The sequence below is a fragment of the Dendrobates tinctorius genome, unplaced genomic scaffold (genome assembly GCF_039654945.1).
Source record: "Dendrobates tinctorius isolate UK_male_01 unplaced genomic scaffold, ASM3965494v1 ptg000332l, whole genome shotgun sequence".
NCBI lineage: Eukaryota > Metazoa > Chordata > Amphibia > Anura > Dendrobatidae > Dendrobates > Dendrobates tinctorius.
In genome coordinates, this window is record NW_027361998.1 from 15,611,659 (window position 1) to 15,629,871 (window position 18,213).

Genomic DNA, 18,213 nt, shown 5'->3' on the forward strand with positions numbered 1-18,213 from the left:
GATGATGAATGTCCGGCCGGTGATCCAGGGACCTGCAGAGAGAATAATGCCGTGAAACATCCGACATCTGCAGGTCTTTACAGGGCCACTAGGTTGCGCTCCTCACATGTGATCTCATCCTAAAGTACGACACAATTACAAGCGTCCATTGTGGAGGCGGCTGTAATAAAGAGGAGCAGACGTCTACAGTCGTAATATTATATAATGAGATGCCAGAGAGTGGAGGACGCCCTGATCATTATACCATAGAGAGGAGGACTCCCCGATCATCATTATACCATAGAGAGGAGGACTCCCCCGATCATCCAAATACCATAGAGAGGAGGACTCCCTGATCATCATTATACCATAGAGAGGAGGACTCCCCGATCATCATTATACCATAGAGAGGAGGACTCCCCCGATCATCCTCATACCATAGAGAGGAGGATTCCCCGATCATCCAAATACCATAGAGAGGAGGACTCCCCGATCATCCAAATACCATAGAGAGGAGGACTCCCCGATCATCATTATACCATAGAGAGGAGGACTCCCCGATCATCCAAATACCATAGAGAGGGGGACTCCCCGATCATAGAAAATACCATAGAGAGGAGGATTCCCCGATCATAGAAAATACAATAGAGAGGAGGATTGTTGTGAGTTCATTTTCCCCTTCACTTCTGAGGCCCGAGGAACTCCCTCTTCTGGTAAAGAAAGGTAGTGAGCCTGATTATCAAACACCTGAGCCTGATGATGATGACTGGCTGAGTGGAGTTACTGACTGGATGTAGGGCTGCCGACGCCCTTCTGCCCTGCCGGTGATTTCTCTGTGGGATCCTTGGAGACCAGTCTGAATTCCTGCTCTTCTAAAGCTAAGTTTTCTGCTCGGCTTTTTGCATTTGTGCTTTGACTTTGTTTTGCTTTGTTTTTCTGGATTTCTGCCATTCCCTGCTGGGGTGTGCTGAATTCCTTTAGCTCTGTCTTCTGAAAATACCTGAGTGCTGATTTAGTTTTTGAAGCCTAGCTGCTTCAGGGTCTTTTTCCATATCAGCTTGTTGGCTTATGTCTTTGATAGGGTTTTGGCAGATTGCAGACAACAACCTTTCTTTCCTGTTCTGTTTAGTTAGCTTGGGCCCCGTCGTTTGCTCAGCCTATCTTTCTATCTGTGTGAGTGTTTTTTCATCTTGCTTCACCGTCATTATATGTTGGGGGCTGCCTTTTACTTTGGGGTCTGCTCTGGGGCAGTTTAGATTTCCTTTTCTGTCTTTAGGCTATTTAGCTCTCCGGCTGTGATCGAGGGGTCTAGGGCATCGTAGGAACCCCCCACGGCTACTACTAGTTGTGTTGATAGGTTCAGGGGTCTGCAATCTGAAGTTGCCAACTTCTCTGGTTTTCTGGACGTAGCTTCTATTTTTGTGTCTGCCTCCTACGGTGACTCAATCATAACAGAGGATTCCCCGATCATCCAAATACCAGAGAGAGGAGGACTCCCCCGATCGTCCAAATACCATAGAGAGGAGGACTCCCCGATCATCCAAATTCCATAGAGAGGAGGACTCCCCCTTCATCCTCATACCATAGAGAGCAGGGCTCCCCGATCATCCTCATACCATAGAGAGGAGGACTCCCCTGATCATCCTCATACCATAGAGAGGAGGACTCCCCGATCATCCTCATACCATAGAGAGGAGGACTCCCCGATCATCCAAATGCCATAGAGAGGAGGACTCCCCGATCATCCAAATACCATAGAGAGGAGGACTCCCCGATCATCATTATACCATAGAGAATGACTCCCCCGATCATCCAAATACCATAGAGAGGAGGACTCCCCGATCATCCTCATACCATAGAGTGGAGGACTCCCCGTTCATCCTCATACCATAGAGAGGAGGACTCCCCCTTCATCCTCATACCATAGAGAGGAGGACTCCCCCGTCATCCTCATACCATAGAGAGGAGGACTCCCCCATCATCCTCATACCGTAGAGAGGAGGACTCCCCCGATCATCGAAATACCATAGAGAGGAGGACTCCCCGATCATCCTCATACCATAGAGAGGAGGACTCCCCGATCATCCTCATACCATAGAGAGGAGGACTCCCCCTTCATCCTCATTCCATAGAGAGGAGGACTCCCCCATCATCCTCATACCATAGAGAGGAGGACTCCCCCGATCATCCTCACACCATAGAGAGGACTCCCCGATCATCCAAATACCATAGAGAGGAGGACTCCCCGATCATCCTCATACCATAGAGAGGAGGACTCCCCGATCATCCTCATACCATAGAGAGGAGGACTCCCCGATCATCATTATACGATAGATAGTAGGACTCCCCGATCATCCAAATACCATAGAGAGGAGGACTCCCCGATCATCCAAATACCATAGAGAGGAGGACTCCCCGTTCATCCTCATACCATAGAGAGGAGGACTCCCCCTTCCCCCTCATACCATAGAGAGGAGGACTCCCCCCGTCAGCCTCAAACCATAGAGTGGAGGACTCCCCGATCATCCTTCCTTCTCTACTCATCCCATACAGTGGAGGACTCTTCGGTCATCCTTCCTTCCCCCCTTATACCATACTGTGGAAGATGCCCCGGTCATCTTTCCTTCCCTCCTTATACCGATCAGTGGAGGACTCACTGGTCATCCTTCCTACCCTCCTTATATCGTACAGTGGAGGATGTCCCGGTCATCCTTCCTTCCCTCCTTATACCGTACAGTGGAGGATGTCCCGATCATCCTTCCTGCCCTCCTTATACCATTCAGTGGAAGACCCCCGGTCATCCTTCCTGCCCTCCTTACACCGTTCAGTGGAGGACTCACCGGTCATCCTTCCTACCCTCCTTATACCGTACAGTGGAGGATGTCCCGGTCATCCTTCCTTCCCTCCTTATACCATACAGTGGAGGATGTGACGGTGTGTGCAGCTGAGCTGGAAGGGACACCAGGCCAAAGATCAATCCAACGAGATTTATTGAGACAGGGAGCATAGAACATAAATTATCAATAGCGTCTCTTAGAGTCCACAATGAGTCCACACCAAGAGGGAAACAGTTTCGGGGGTGCCAGGGAAAAGACAAAATAATCCTGAGATGACAATGGATCCAACAGATGAGGGACAGAACACCATTCCACGAGGCAGCTTTCAACTCTCCACACACGGGCACTAGGGTCTCTCCTCAGCATAAGATCCTAGCCCCTGGCCCGTCAACACCCAACTGCCTGGGCCAAACATGTGTTTATTGTTCTGTGTCCTGGGATCCACCCCTCCATGGGGGAGGGCTCCCACCTATGTTTGACTATGTGGCTAACTTAAGAAGTTTCCAGACACTACACGCTTGTATTGGATAAGTCCTATGCTGAGGAGAACAAAGACTGACTCCCCCTCTGGTTGTTGACTCATGTCTGATTACATTGCAGTCCAGGGACACAGACCGGGGGAGGGACACACTGCTACAGTGGACTCCTCGATCATCCTTCCTTCTCTCCTTATACCATACAGTGGAGGACACTCCGGTCATCCTTCCTTCCGTCCTTCTACCATACAGTGGAGGACTCACTGGTCATCCTTCCTTCCCTCCTTATACCGTACAGTGGAGGGCGCCCCGGTCATCCTTTCTTTCCTCCTTATACTGTTCAGTGGAGGACTCCTCAGTTATCCTTCCTTCCCTCCTTATAAGGTACAGTGGAGGATGTCCCAGTCATCCTTCCTTCCCTTTTTATACCATACAGTAGAGGACCCCCCCCCCGGTCATCCTTCCTTCCCTCATAAAACCATACAGTGAAGGACTCCCCGGTCATCCTTCCTTCCTTATACCTTTCAGTGGAGGACTCACCAGTCATCCTTCCTTCCCTCCTTATACCATACAGTGGAGGACCTCCCCGGTCTTCCTTCTTCCCCTCCTTATACAATACAGTGGAGGACCCCCCGTCATTCTTCCTACCCTCCTTATACCATACAGTGGAGGACCCCCTGGTCATCCTTTCTTCTCTCATACCATACAGTGGAGGACCTCCCCAGTCATCTTTCCTTCCCTCTTTATACCATACAGTGGAGGACCCCCCAGTCTTCCTTCTTCCCCTCTTTATACCATACAGTAGAGAACCCCCCCCCGGTCATCCTTCCTTCCCTCATAAAACCATACAGTGAAGGACTCCCCGGTCATCCTTCCTTCCTTATACCATACAGTGGAGGACCTCCCCGGTCTTCCTTCTTCCCCTCCTTATACAATACAGTGGAGGACCCCCCGTCATTCTTCCTACCCTCCTTATACCATACAGTGGAGGACCCCCTGGTCATCCTTTCTTCTCTCATACCATACAGTGGAGGACCTCCCCAGTCATCTTTCCTTCCCTCTTTATACCATACAGTGGAGGACCCCCCAGTCTTCCTTCTTCCCCTCTTTATACCATACAGTAGAGAACCCCCCCGGTCATCCTTCCTTCCCTCATAAAACCATACAGTGAAGGACTCCCCGGTCATCCTTCCTTCCTTATACCATACAGTGGAGGACCTCCCCGGTCTTCCTTCTTCCCCTCCTTATACAATACAGTAGAGGACCCCCCGTCATTCTTCCTACCCTCCTTATACCATACAGTGGAGGACCCCCTGGTCATCCTTTCTTCTCTCATACCATACAGTGGAGGACCTCCCCAGTCATCTTTCCTTCCCTCTTTATACCATACAGTGGAGGACCCCCCAGTCTTCCTTCTTCCCCTCTTTAAACCATACAGTAGAGGACCCCCCCCCCCGATCATCCTTCCTTCCCTCATAAAACCATACAGTAAAGGACTCCCCGGTCATCCTTCCTTCCTTATACCTTTCAGTGGAGGACTCACCGGTCATCCTTCCCTCTTTATACCATACAGTGGAGGACCCCCCAGTCTTCCTTCTTCCCCTCTTTATACCATACAGTGGAGAACCCCCCAGACTTCCTTCTTCCCCTCTTTATACCATACAGTGGAGGACCCCCCAGTCTTCCTTCTTCCCCTCTTTATACCATACAGTGGAGATCCCCCCAGTCTTCCTTCTTCCCCTCTTTATACCATACAGTGGAGGACCCCCCAGTCTTCCTTCTTCCCCTCTTTATACCATACAGTGGAGATCCCCCCAGTCTTCCTTCTTCCCCTCTTTATACCATACAGTGGAGGACCTCCCCGGTCATCCTTCCCTCTTTATACCATACAGTGGAGGACCCCCCCCCAGTCTTCCTTCTTCCCCTCTTTATACCATACAGTGGAGGACCTCCCCGGTCATCCTTCTTCCCCTCGTAATACCATACAGTGGAGGACCTCCCCGGTCATCCTTCCCTCTTTATACCATACAGTGGAGGACCCCCTGATCATCCTTCTTTCCCTCCTTAGACGCCTTTCTCATCCTACGGTCTGACTCCTGGATTCTCCGCCTGTTTTTCTCCGCAGTTTGCTGGGAAGCCTTCCCGTATTTTCCTCGCCATCTGTGTGTTTGTTATTGTCGGCTCGTGCTGTCATTATTACAGATCTGTTTGCTGTTCCCGCCGTCTGTCTGTATCACGCAGATCAAGTGATGGCGTTCTTGTAGTCTGTGGGCCACCGCACCCCTAGTCCTGACAGGTGACTTTGTGTCCGTCCTTACTGTCACATAGTCCCGGAGGTCTCGCGGACTCGCTCCTCTAGTGTTGGTTCCTTACCCCGTAGCTCTTTCTCGGCACACCACTTTGTAGCATCCATATGTCACGGCTTCTTCTGTGTTGTAGGCACAAGCGGCCGGCTCTCCTCGTTCTCCTCCAAGTCATGGTGCCAACCGCTCCATGCCTATGCCAGTGCGCTCCACGTCAGCCAGCTCCACCCCGACTCACGGACCTCAGGACTCCATAGCCGGGCTGGGAGATGTACAGGAAGCGTTTGCACACGGTGAGTGGCCATATATGATGGGAATTAGCCCAATAGAGGGGGCTGCGTGCAGCCGGCCGCTCGTGGCCACTACCATTGATCTGTAGCCGCACTGCTGACAAGTGACGCCGCTTCTCAGGTACCAGGAGAAATCTGCGCAGTGATCTGCTGGTGGCAGCTGACTCCATCACAAACACAATGTCTTCCCTGGTGAAGGAGCTGCACTCAGGTGAGTGGACGTCTCCCCAGAGGGATCTGCCCCTACTGTACATGTCCGTAGTGTACCCCCGGTGTTCTCGAGTGCCCGTGAGTGTACACATAAGTGCCTCCCTCCCTTATAGCTGAAGATGGAGCTGATGACGAAGAGGAGAAGATGGAGAATGGGAAGGACAGAGGTAACGGGGGTCTGTGTGACGGGGCCACAACATGAGGGTCCATCCCCCCTCCTGCATGTGGAGCACTCCCTTCTATGTCTGACATGTGCAGCAACCCCCTCTGCCGTCTGTCGGGCTCAGCGGCCCCCTGTCCCGTCTGTCGGGCTCAGCGGCCCCCTGTCCCGTCTGTCGGGCTCAGCGGCCCCCTGTCCCGTCTGTCGGGCTCAGCGGCCCCCTGTCCCGTCTGTCGGGCTCAGCGGCCCCCTGTCCCGTCTGTCGGGCTCAGCGGCCCCCTCTCCCATTCGTCGGCCTCAGCGCCCACCCCTCTCTCCCGTGCATCGGCCTCAGCAGCCCCCTCTCCCGTCCGTTGGCTTCAGCGGCCCCCCTCTCCCATATGTCGGCCTCAGCGGCCCCACTCCCGTCTTTCGGGCTCAGCCCCCTCTCCCGTTCGTCGGCTTCAGCGTCCCCCCCTCTCCCGTCCGCCAGTCTGAGCGGCCCCCTCTCCCATGCATCGGCCTCAGCAGCCCCCTCTCCCGTTCGTCAGCCTCAGCGGCCCCCTGTCATGTGCTGCGGACCTCATTGTAAGTCATTTCTTCTGATTCTGTGTTTTTGGCTCAAGGATAAGTGACCATCACAGAAGATCGAGGTGATTGAAGTAAGTGTCGCCCCCGCAGCGAGGTCCCACCCTGGATGGCGCAGTAACTGCAGCTCTCTCCCTGTTGCAGGCACAGGGCGCCCCCTTTAGCCATGTACTTTATGAAAACAGAAAGTCGCGTTTCCACAGTCAGCGGAGACGTGACAGTGGAGCCCAGATGCTGCATGCTCGGCTGTACATACAACATGCGTGCACGGAGCCAGGCACCATCACGTCAGGCACGGGCAGCAGAGCGAGTGTGCGTGTGTCTGCTGGTGATGCGTGAAGAGGCTGAGACACTGTGACTGCACACGGCTGCAGCTCCCCCAGCACTGGACACCGACCCCAGCCATCGCGTGTTCCACGTGTGGAGCAAGCACGAGCGGAGGTTCCTGTCATTTGATGCGCGCTCCGCAGAGAGGCGGTACATAGCTCCGCACAGAGGCGGTACATCTCATGTTCCAATGTTTACAGATAATAAATGTGTCTGTCCGTCTTTGGGCTCATAACTCCCATCATCCATCCGGCACACAGTCTTGTATATATGATGTCACCAATTGGAACCAGTCACAAGACGTGCTGTGGAGACGCGATGGTCAGCGGGTGCTCTAGTCCGCTCACTCAAGACCGCATGGACCCCAGGGCTCATTCCACCGAACGCCCGCTCTCCTTTTACCGTGGGCGTAATACTACTCAGACAACACAGGGTGAAGGTAAAACAGTGTGGCCATAATTTATTGAACCACAAAACAGGCAAATAACACGTAGGATAGTCCCAGAAAATACACAAGATGGTGCAAAATTACAGAGTCTCACCCTTTCGCTGACTCACCAGGATAAGAGCAGCTGTGACTTCAGGGCTTCCAGGGCCTACTACCCCACCTGTGGCACGCACAGAGATAAAGTAACAACAAGCTTAGGAAGATGGCAGTCCATTCAGGTACAAGGCCAGTTGACTGGAGGGTCACAACCTGACTTCTCCGAACATCTCCTTGAAGCCAGGTGACCGTTGGGTCCAAATCTTGACTACCCCAAACGTATCAATGGTTCAGTGATGGTCTATGGAGCAGATCTGTATTCTTCCAGCTGGGGCCATGGTCCCCTAAGCTGATATCAGGTAGAATGTCAAATCTGTGTCCCTCGTGATGGAGCCATGATATGGCTGCTGTCCAAAAGAGCGTTCCTGGATGTGGTTTTGTGGAGTCTCTGGATCTTTGGATGTCTGTTACAGAGGCATATCCCATTTTTTATAGTTCACAACTGTTCTTCAAGCCATCATTCACAGGTAAAGGAGAAGGGGTGATGAGATTAACTTGCATTGTTTGAGTATTTAATGTACAGTAGAGACCAAAAGTCTTGCTTTTTTTAAAAAAAAAAAAAAAAAAAAGAAAAGTGTGACTACTTCTGTCTGGTTGTTGTGATGCCATTTTCCTGGTGATTTTAGTAAACCGGAATCAAATGCTTATCAGCTATAAGGATGTAAATTGTGTTTGACATTGTTTTATCCCTTTATGTGTTAGTTTACAGCATTTGCTGGGCCAAATGTTTTGCATATTTTGTCATGGGTAGTCGAATTTTATCTAAAATTTATATTTTTGTTTGCCCGTTTTATCGGTTAAAACATGGCAAAGATAAACTTGACTTTATCAGCAGATGTCAGGAAGCTGCTTATCCTGAGAGTGAAGTCAGGCAAAAGCCAAAAAGAGGAGACTATACATATGGTAATTTCCTAATGAAGAAGTAATTGAATACTTCGAAACACGTAGACTAAATCACCATCTTTCATTTACTACGTCTGGATTGGAATTTTATTCACCTTTCGGTTAACATCCACAAGATTCCTTTTGTTTTAAAAAAGAGGGGACTGTGGAATTCAACTGCTCTCAGAGTCAAGGGTCACGTGTAATAAAGGAAGAAGAAGGTTATGGAACAGCTGACAAATCTAGAAGTGAACAACCTCGGAAAGCTTCCTCCAAAGGTGATCACATTATGAAGAAAAAGTCAGTATCCGATGTCCATAAACGTGCTGTACAGATTTCACACAAAATGAATGAAGAATATGGGGTCAAAGTGAGTAAAAGAAAAACAGTCAAGAAACGGAAGGTCTGACTTGAGTTTGCCAAAGAACACAGCCAATGGAAAGAGACAGATTGAACTTGGATTCATCTGACCACAAACACCTTAGACCAATCTGTTTGGTAGTGATGGCAAGCACTAAATATACCACCCAATTGGAAAATGTAATGATGTAAGGTACAAAACACCTACAGTGAAACATGGTGGGAGTCAATGTCTTGGTTTGGGTCTGCTTTTCTGCATCTGCCATTGGCCCTCTGCATAGAATTGATGGGAATATGAATGCTACCATGTAAAAGGATATACTGGAGAATGTCATGCTGCCACATGGTAAAACCAAAGTAGGCAGGGGCTAGAAATTCCAGCAAGACAATGATCCTAAGCAGGCGTCCAATTTAGTAAAAAAATTGGTTAGCAAATAGAAGCTGGAGACCGTACCCAGAGCAATAAAGATGAATTGTTTGAAGATTTGCAAATGGAATTGAGCAAGATCCCTCAGGATGTTTTATAATCTAGAGGCTTCAATGCTCCGTCGGTGGGGTGCAGAAATTAATGCAAGAGGTTCTGCTACAAAATACTAAGTTATGGCACTGTAACAATGAATTACTTTCAATGTTGTGATCAATAAGTAGTAGATGCAAACTTTTGGATGTCAGTTTTATTTAATGAAATGGTCATACTAATATTCTAAAGCATTTTAGTTGAAATTAAGGATTTCTATGATGACAACTTAATGCACTTTCAATTCATCTCCAGGAAAATGAGCAACCAGACAAAAGTAATCATACTTTTAAAAAAATGTAAAAACGTTTGGTCACCACTGTATTTGCATAGCTTTTCCTTCTCTGTTTTGCAAGTCAACAAGCTAGCTGGCCTGGACAATGTATAATCAACAGATCCACAAACATTGTTCAATTATCCTGCGTCTCTAGTCATCCAGGATAACAGCACAATATGTTACAACAAACGTCAACTTAAAAGTCAATATTACAGGCTTACACGAACTAAAGTCTGTCACCAACCAAAGAACAAACACACAAACTCAAAAGTCAACATATAGATAAGTCTATTCATCCTGGCTTACTGAAAATAGATATCTGGTTAATTAAGATAAAATGCTGTGTCGTCACACGTGTGCTGTGATGTCGCCGCACAGTAGCGGAGTCGTGATGTATTTTCTGGTGATATCATAAATTATTCCTGTGTCAGGTATATATTGGCTGCAATCATGTGATGTCATCAGCCAAGAGCATGAAGTATGAGGTCATCGTTTAAAATATCATGGAGGACAAGTGATGTCATGTCATTTGTCTGATGACATCACTCTTGGCAGGTAGTCGGCTATGTAGGATTGCGCACACCCCTGACACCTTGGGAGATATTCAGCTCCGACCTCCGGTGGCCATAGAGGTGTTTATGTGCAGGTGGAGCAGCCTTTAGTGTAGACTGCAGAATCCTCGCCGCCTCTTGTATTAATCCGCCATGCAGAGATGTCTGTTTCCTCCAGTCACAACCAGAGCTGCATTCCCATGGAGCACATGGCCTCTCATCTAGACGGTTGACAGTGGACGGCTTAATCTGCCAGTACCGCGCTGATAGTCCAACAGCAGCTGCTGATGGCTGTTACACAGCTCTGGCTGTGACTGGAGCAGGAGTGTAATGACAATGATTGGTGCCTCTCTGTGTTACACGGAGATTTCTGTACCGTGAGGTTTGGCGGTGGAGCTGGAGGTCACAGGACCCCCCTGATCCCTGGCAGAGCCTTTCCCATGCCGTCTCACAGCTGCAGAGCACGTCTTTGTGATGGCACAGCAGCTTGTCTTACAGACTCTGGCGCTCCTCCGCACCCTACGCTGTAACACTACCCCCCTGTGAAGGAGGTCTGTGCCAGCAAGTCTGCTGTCCTGGCACCGGGCCCCGCAGCACCAAGGACTTTCCCACAGGATTACCCTGCAGTTACAGTGATACAGGGAAAGACTGGAAATCCTCTGCTCCACTCACATCCAGAGCTGCATTCTCATGTGCTCCACTCACATCTAGAGCTGCGTTCTCATCCTCTGTTCCACTCTCATCCAGAGCTGAGTACTCATCCTCTGTTCCACTCACATCCAGAGCTGCATTCTTATACTCTACTCACAGCCAGAGCCGTGTACTCATCCTCTGATTCACTCACATCCAGAGCTGTGTACTCATCTTCTGCTCCACTCACATCCAGAGCTGCATTCTCTATTCCATTCACAGCCAGAGCTGTGTTCTCATACTCTACTCCACTCACATCTTGAGCTGCGTTCTCATACTCTACTCACAACCAGATCTGTGTACTCATGCTCTTCTCCAGTCACACCTGGAGCTGCGTTCTCATACTCTGCTCCTGTTACTGCCAAAGCTGCATTGTCATCCACTGCACCAATGTTGAGCACCAGTCAGCAGCGCAGTGACTGCCACCGGTCACCTGCGTGTAATATGATTGGTTGGGGCCTAATGTTACCTACAATAAGCAGTCTCGTGGACACATGGCAGGAGGAGTTAATGCCTCTAGCCTGGTGGACGCACGATGCTGAAACTGATCGGTGTCTTTGGCTCGGATGTCTCCTCTTTTGAATCCGACGATGACAAGTGATAACGACTCTGAAAATTAGAAGACGAATGTTGGTGTGTCCTCTACCCTGTTAGGCACGTGAAGCCCTCCTCTGTGATGACACTTCACGACTGGATCCATGAATGACCCCACTCTGCTCTCCAGGGTAATAGCAAGGCCGAAAAAAGCCATTTTTCCATCCAGTTCAGCTTATAGAATCGTAGAGTTGGAAGGGACCTCCTGGGCCATCTGGTCCAACCCCCTGCTCAAAGCAGGATTCGCTAAATCATCCCAGTCAGATGTCTGTCCAGCCTCTGTTTGAAGACTTCCATTGAAGGAGATCTCACCACTTCTCGTGGCAGCCTGTTCCACTCATTGATCACTCTAACTGTCAAAAAGTTTTTTCTAATATCTAATCTGTCTCCTCCCATTCAGTTTCATCCCATTGTTTCTTTCCTTGTGCAAATGAGAATAAAGTTGATCCTTCTACAATGTGACAGCCCTTTAGATATTTGTAGACAGCTATTAAGTCTCCTCTCAGTCTTCTCTTTTGCAAACTAAACAATCCCAAATCCTGCAACCTTTCCTCATAAGACAGGGTTTGCAGACCGGTCACCATTCTGGTCGCTCTTTTCTGAACTTGCTCCAGTTTGTTGATGTCTTTTTTAAAATGTGGTGCCCAAAACTGGACACAATATTCCAGATGAGGTCTGACCAAAGAGGAGTAGAGGGAAATAATGACTTCACGTGATCTAGACTGTATGCTTATGTTAATACATCCTAGAATTGCATTTGCCTTTTTTGCTGCTGCATCACACTGTTGACTCATATTCAGTCTGTGATCTATTAGTATACCCAAGTCTTTTTCACATGTGCTGTTGCTTAGCCCTATTCCTCCCATTCTGTATATGCATTTTTCATTTTTATTGCCCAGATGTAGTACTTTGCATTTCTCACTGTTAAAAACCATTCTGTTAGTTGCTGCCCACTTCTCCAGTTTATTTAAATCTTTTTGAATCCTCTCTCTCTCTTCTCTAGTATTAGCTATCCCTCCTAGCTTTGTGTCATCAGCAAATTTTATCAGTTTACCCTCAATTCCTTCATCTAAATCGTTGATAAAGATGTTGAACAATACAGGGCCCAGGACAGAGCCCTGTGGTACCCCACTTGAGACATTCTTTCAACTGGATGTGCAGCCATTTACAACCACTCTTTGGGTCCGATCACTAAGCCAGTTATTCCGTCAGAATAAATCCCCAGATATACGTCCTTCTAAAGAACCTAACAATAACTGTAAGATACAATATTGTTACGCTCCAGGAAGACATCCAGGCCTCTCTTGAACCCCTCGACTGAGTTTGCCATCACCACCTCCTCAGGCAGGGAATTCCAGATTCTCACTGCCCTAACAGTAAAGAATCCTCTTCTATGTTGGTGGAAAAACCTTCTCTCCTCCAGATGCAGAGAATGCCCCCTTGTGACCGTCACCTTCCTTGGTATAAACAGATCCTCAGAGAGATATTTGTATTGTCCCCTTATATACTTATACATGGTTATTAGATCGCCCCTCAGTCGTCTTTTTTCTAGACTAAATCGTAATTTTGCTAATCTCTCTGGGTATTGTAGTTCCCCCATCCCCTTTATTAATTTTGTTGCCCTCCTTTGTACTCGCTCTAGTTCCATTATATCCTTCCTGAGCACCGGTGCCCAAAACTGTACACAGTACTCCATGTGCGGTCAAACCAGAGATTTGTACAGAGGCAGTATAATGCTCTCATCATGTGTATCCAGACCTCTTTTAATGCACCCCATGATCCTGTTTATAAGATGGTGAGCTCTTATGAGGCCAAAGGGCATGAACAAGGAATAAATCTACTGTCCTCTGCACTCCAGCTGGCAAACTCTGTTCCCCGCAATACCTCTACTGCTGTTCCAAGTAGGTAACAGATCTGGGAAGTGACACATCTGAGACGCTGCTTCTGGCTCCCTTCCAGTGAAGATCATGATACAGTTCCTGAAGACAGGAACTCACTGGTTATTGATGAATAGAGGCATCGCAACCAAAACCAGACCCCAACCCGGAGGGTCACCTTTGCTTACACTCAGTGGTTTGGTGGGACGGTTGCTAATGATGATGACTATTGCCGCCCCCATTGTCTGATCACGTATGCTCCCTAGTCTAAGTTTGGCACATGGATAGAGTCAAGATTTTACACCCCTAACTGCAGACCGTTATCTTCCTGGTACTCCAACATATAGTGACCCTAAAAGGAGGCAGGTCTAAGCCTAATTGCCTAAATACAGTGGATAAAAAAGTCTGCATGCCCTTGTTATAATATCAAGTGTTCATCATGTAAAAAAAATCCTACCAAGAAGAATAATTTTACCCTTCGCCACGACAGCACCCACTGGAGGTATCAGATCCGCCCCATTGGATCAGGAAACCCTACAGAAAGATAAAAGGGGGCGGTCCACCTTTCCGCAGTTTTTGGTTTCCTATTCCCAGGGAACTCCAGGATTATCCTACAGGAAGACATACCTGGGCCAGTGCACGCTGCCTGTGCAGTATCCGTGAGAACGGCAGGAGCTGCGGTCCAGAGGCAGCGTCGGGGGAGGTTCCATTAGACGGCTCCCCCTCGTCTGACGGATAGGGTGATGTCCGGGGAGGGCCGCCTGGTCTCACCTGGGAGCATGCCGGGTGGACGCCGAACTCTGAAGGCCGCCGCTGGGGTAAGTCCGTCAGTGGCGCGAAGAAAAAAAAAAGGGAGAAGAATCCAGGCAGCAGTGAGAGGCGGGCCGCAGACAGAGCGGTGGCGCGGGAGTCGGCCGGTGCAAATGCTCCAAGCCCCGGAAGTAATGGGTGAACTTCCGGGGAACGATGGCTGAGGCAGCGCAAGTGCGCAGGCGCGAGGAACCCGGCGGGGAGGAACGACTTCTGGCTAGGAAAAAAAAAAGAGAGGAGAGGGAAAACTATTTAAAGAAGCACCGCGAGGTAAGCGGCGGTGAGCCATGTCGTCTCCAGGTGAATTGCACACTCCGGCAGGGGACTCTGCTGGGGGCAGCTCCTCCAGGGACCTCGCCAAGGGATCCACGGACGCCGCTCGCAGGAGTGAGGCGGGAGAATCAAGATCCAGGACGGGGTCTCAGCCATCTGATCCGGTACTATAAGCTTCACTGGGTGAGTGTGCAATATATATACTCTGCCTATTAAGCTGACTTCCCCCTCTTGTCTTTTGCCATGTCTCCCCCTCTTCCAGGCGAAGAAAAAAGAGAAATCTAAACACAAAGAATGCGCTTTATGCGCTCAGCCTCTCCCTGACTCCTACCCCAAAAAGCTCTGTAAGCAATGTACCAGAGAGACTAGACAGGGCACCGCAGTGTCATCAAAGGACATACGGACCATAATTAGAGAGGAACTACAGGCTGTTACCCGTGCCAGTACTCCCTCAGAAACTAGGAGCAAAAAACAAGTGACCCTCAGCTCAGAATCAGAGGAAGAACAGGGGATAATCTCTGATTCCTCACGTCATCATCATCGTCATCCGAAATTGAGGGATGATCATGTTTTCCCCTGGATAGTGTGGATAACTTAGTCAATCTTCTGTAATGGTGGAGTAGTTGGTTTTGGAGGTGGAGGGCTGGGAAGTCGGGAGGAAGGGCTGTGGGGGTTGTTGACCAAAACTGTCTTTGATGTTATCAATCTTCTGCTTGAAAAATGAGGCAAAGTCTTCAGCTTTATTTTTAGTTTCCAAACCAGATGGTACGTTTAGGATAATCATAAACTTGAGGAAGCTTAATACGTTTATAAAAAATTATAAGTTTAAAATGGAATCAATCAGATCCACCATTAAACTTCTTTTTCCAAACTGTGTAATGGCGGGAATTGACTTAAAGGATGCTTGCTACCATCTTCCTATTCATAATAGATACCAAAGGTACCTAAGGGTCGCAGTGGTATTCGAAGGCAAGATCCATCACTTTCAGTATATGGCCATGCCCTTCGGTCTCTCTACAGCACCGAGAATCTTCACCAAAGTGATGTTAGAGGTGATGGCCTATCTTCGTCAGAAGGACACCCTAATCGTGCTGTACCTTGATGACTTCTTAGTTATCGGGAACTCGATCACCCAATGTACTAAACGGGTGGCTGATACGGTCTCATCTTTGCAGGATCTAGGCTGGATCATCAACTTCCAGAAGTCCAGACTTGTTCCACACTCCCTTCAGATGTTCTTAGGGTTCCAGTTAGACTCTACAACCCAAAGATGTCTGCTCCCTCAGGTAAAAATTGCTCTCATAAAAGATAAAGGTGAGGCAGCAATAGATAGACCCCGAATGTCTCAGAGAGGCATTGTCCCTATTGGGGTTGCTCACTTCTTGCGCCCCGGCAGTTCAGTGGGCCCAATATCACTTCCGCACACTGCAATATCAAATCCTCCAGGAGGGCAGGTGATACGACGGTCACCTCGAGAACAAGATAACCCTATCCCAGGAAGTTTTTGGAAGTCTTGACTTCTCTAGAATGGTGGCTAGATAGTAATCATCTGTCCACGGGAGTCCCATGGGTAATATCACCATCCCATATCTTAACCACCGACGCTAGCCCCCACGGCTGGGGAGCCCATATGGAGAATAGCTTCTGTCAGGAAAGGTGGAATAGGGATGAACTGGGCTACTCATCTAATTTAAAGGAACTGACGGCGGTATATTATGCTGTACATCATTTTCTTCCACAGCTCCAGCAGAAGCACGTCAGGATCCTATCAGACAACACCACTACAGTGGCCTATTTAAACAGACAGGGAGATACTCGATCAGAGACTCTGATGTCTTCTGCGGCAAAAATCAAACTTAGCCGAAAATGGTTTTGTTGTCCTTTTCTGCCCTCCATATCAAGGGGAAAAACAATCAAGAGGCAGACTTCTTAAGCCGACACACACTTCGGCAAGGGGAGTGGCGCATCAATCACCAAATTTTCAAGGACATAGCAGCTCTATGGGGACAACCTCAGGTGGACCTCTTTGCCACGAAAGAGAACAGACAAATAGAAACATTTGCCTCCCTGTCCCCGTCAGATCATCCAGACATACTGGACGCCCTCCAGGCTTCATGGAAATTCAACCTGGCATATGCCTTTCCTCCGATAATCCTTCTGCCCCAGGTCATTCGGAAGATCAGAGAGGACAAGGCAAAGGTAATTTTGATAGCACCATTCTGGCCCAAGAGACCGTGGTTCTCATGGCTACGAACCATGTCGGTGTCAGATCCTTGGGTTCTCCCTTCGATTCACAACCTACTCTCCCAAGGCCCTTTTTTCCACCCCCAAGTGGACAGCTTACACTTGACGGAGTGGAATTTGAAAGGCAGCTACTGAGATCAAGGGGGTTTTCCGAAACACTAATTACTACTCTCCTACAAAGCAGGAAGCAGTCCACTACTCAGATTTATACAAAAATAGGAAACAATTTCTGCAGTTCCATACAACCCCTCATACCACAGAAATCCCGATAGTTCCTATCCTGGAATTTCTACAAAAAGGGAAAGATTTAGGTCTGGCAGTAAACACGCTAAAAGTCCAAGTGTCCGCATTAGGGGCACTGCATGGCCACAATATAGCAGGGAATCACGATTTATTACAGCATGGGAACGAACGACTCCGGTTCACATATCTACAATCCCTCCATGGGACCTAAATTTGGTCTTAGACGCCATAACGGAAGCTCCCTTCGAACCAATAGACACAATATCTCTAAAATATTTGTCACTCAAGACGGCCCTCTTAGTAGCACTAATGTCTGCTAGGAGAGTGAGCGACATCCAAGCTCTATCCATAGACCCACCCTTTTTTCAGATATACCAGGATAGGTTAATATTAAAGCCAGATCCCTCATACCTGCCTAAGGTGTCAACAAAATTCCATAGATCTCAAGAGATATTCCTCCCGACCTTCTTTAGAGATCCCTCCACTCCTGAGGAGCAGAAATTCCACACTTCGAATGTTAGAAGAACTGTCCTAAAATACATTGAGAGGTCCAGGAGCTGGAGGCAGTGCAGGGCTCTATTCATATCTTTTCAGGGCTGTAAAAAAGGGTATGGCGTCACGAAGAGCACCTTATCCCAGTGGATCAGGCATGCCATTCGTTTAGCCTACTCCGCGAGAAGTGAAGACCCTCCGGAGAACATTAGAGCGCATACTACCAGAGCAATGGCATCCTCTTGGGGCCGAGAGGGGAGACGTTCCAATCAAAGCCATATGTAAGGCGACAATTTGGTCATCCTCTTCTACCTTCTATAATCACTATAGACTTGACCTTTCATCAACTTCTGACCTAAGCTTTGGCAGGACTGTCCTTGGCACTGTGGTCCCACCCAGGTGATGGTCTCTAGAATCTCTCCAGTGGGTGCTGTCGTGGCGAAGGGTAAAAAGCCGGATTACTTACCGGTAATGCTCTTTTAATGAGCCCACGACAGCACCTGCTCACTTCCCTCCCTATAAAGATATCAATAGCAATAAATACACCACATATTAAAGTGTATCTCCTAATATGAAGAAATAAAATCTAGAAATGCAAGAATATTGCCTAACTCTTGGCGGTCCTCCTGGTACTCTGAAATACAAAACTGAGGAGGAAAGGCGGACCGCCCCCTTTTATCTTTCTGTAGGGTTTCCTGTTCCAATGGGGC

The 18,213-nt window shown here is 48.6% G+C and overlaps 1 protein-coding gene across 7 annotated transcripts in view; it reads left to right on the forward strand.

Annotated features, from left to right (window-relative positions):
- DTNB (dystrobrevin beta) overlaps positions 1-7,371 on the forward strand; it is a 136,864-nt gene extending 129,493 nt beyond the window's left edge. For 5 of the 7 annotated variants that reach the window (XM_073562036.1, XM_073562031.1, XM_073562035.1 and 2 more), the window contains 4 exons: positions 5,732-5,888; positions 6,007-6,096; positions 6,209-6,262; positions 6,967-7,371. In XM_073562036.1, coding sequence (XP_073418137.1) covers positions 5,732-5,888; positions 6,007-6,096; positions 6,209-6,262; positions 6,967-6,986 — 321 coding nt within the window. In that variant the 3' untranslated portion in view covers positions 6,987-7,371. Of the gene's footprint in view, positions 1-5,731; positions 5,889-6,006; positions 6,097-6,208; positions 6,263-6,860 lie in introns of all 7 variants that reach the window. The other 2 variants (XM_073562034.1, XM_073562033.1) reach the window with 2 other exon arrangements.
- Positions 7,372-18,213: the final 10,842 nt, after the last annotated feature.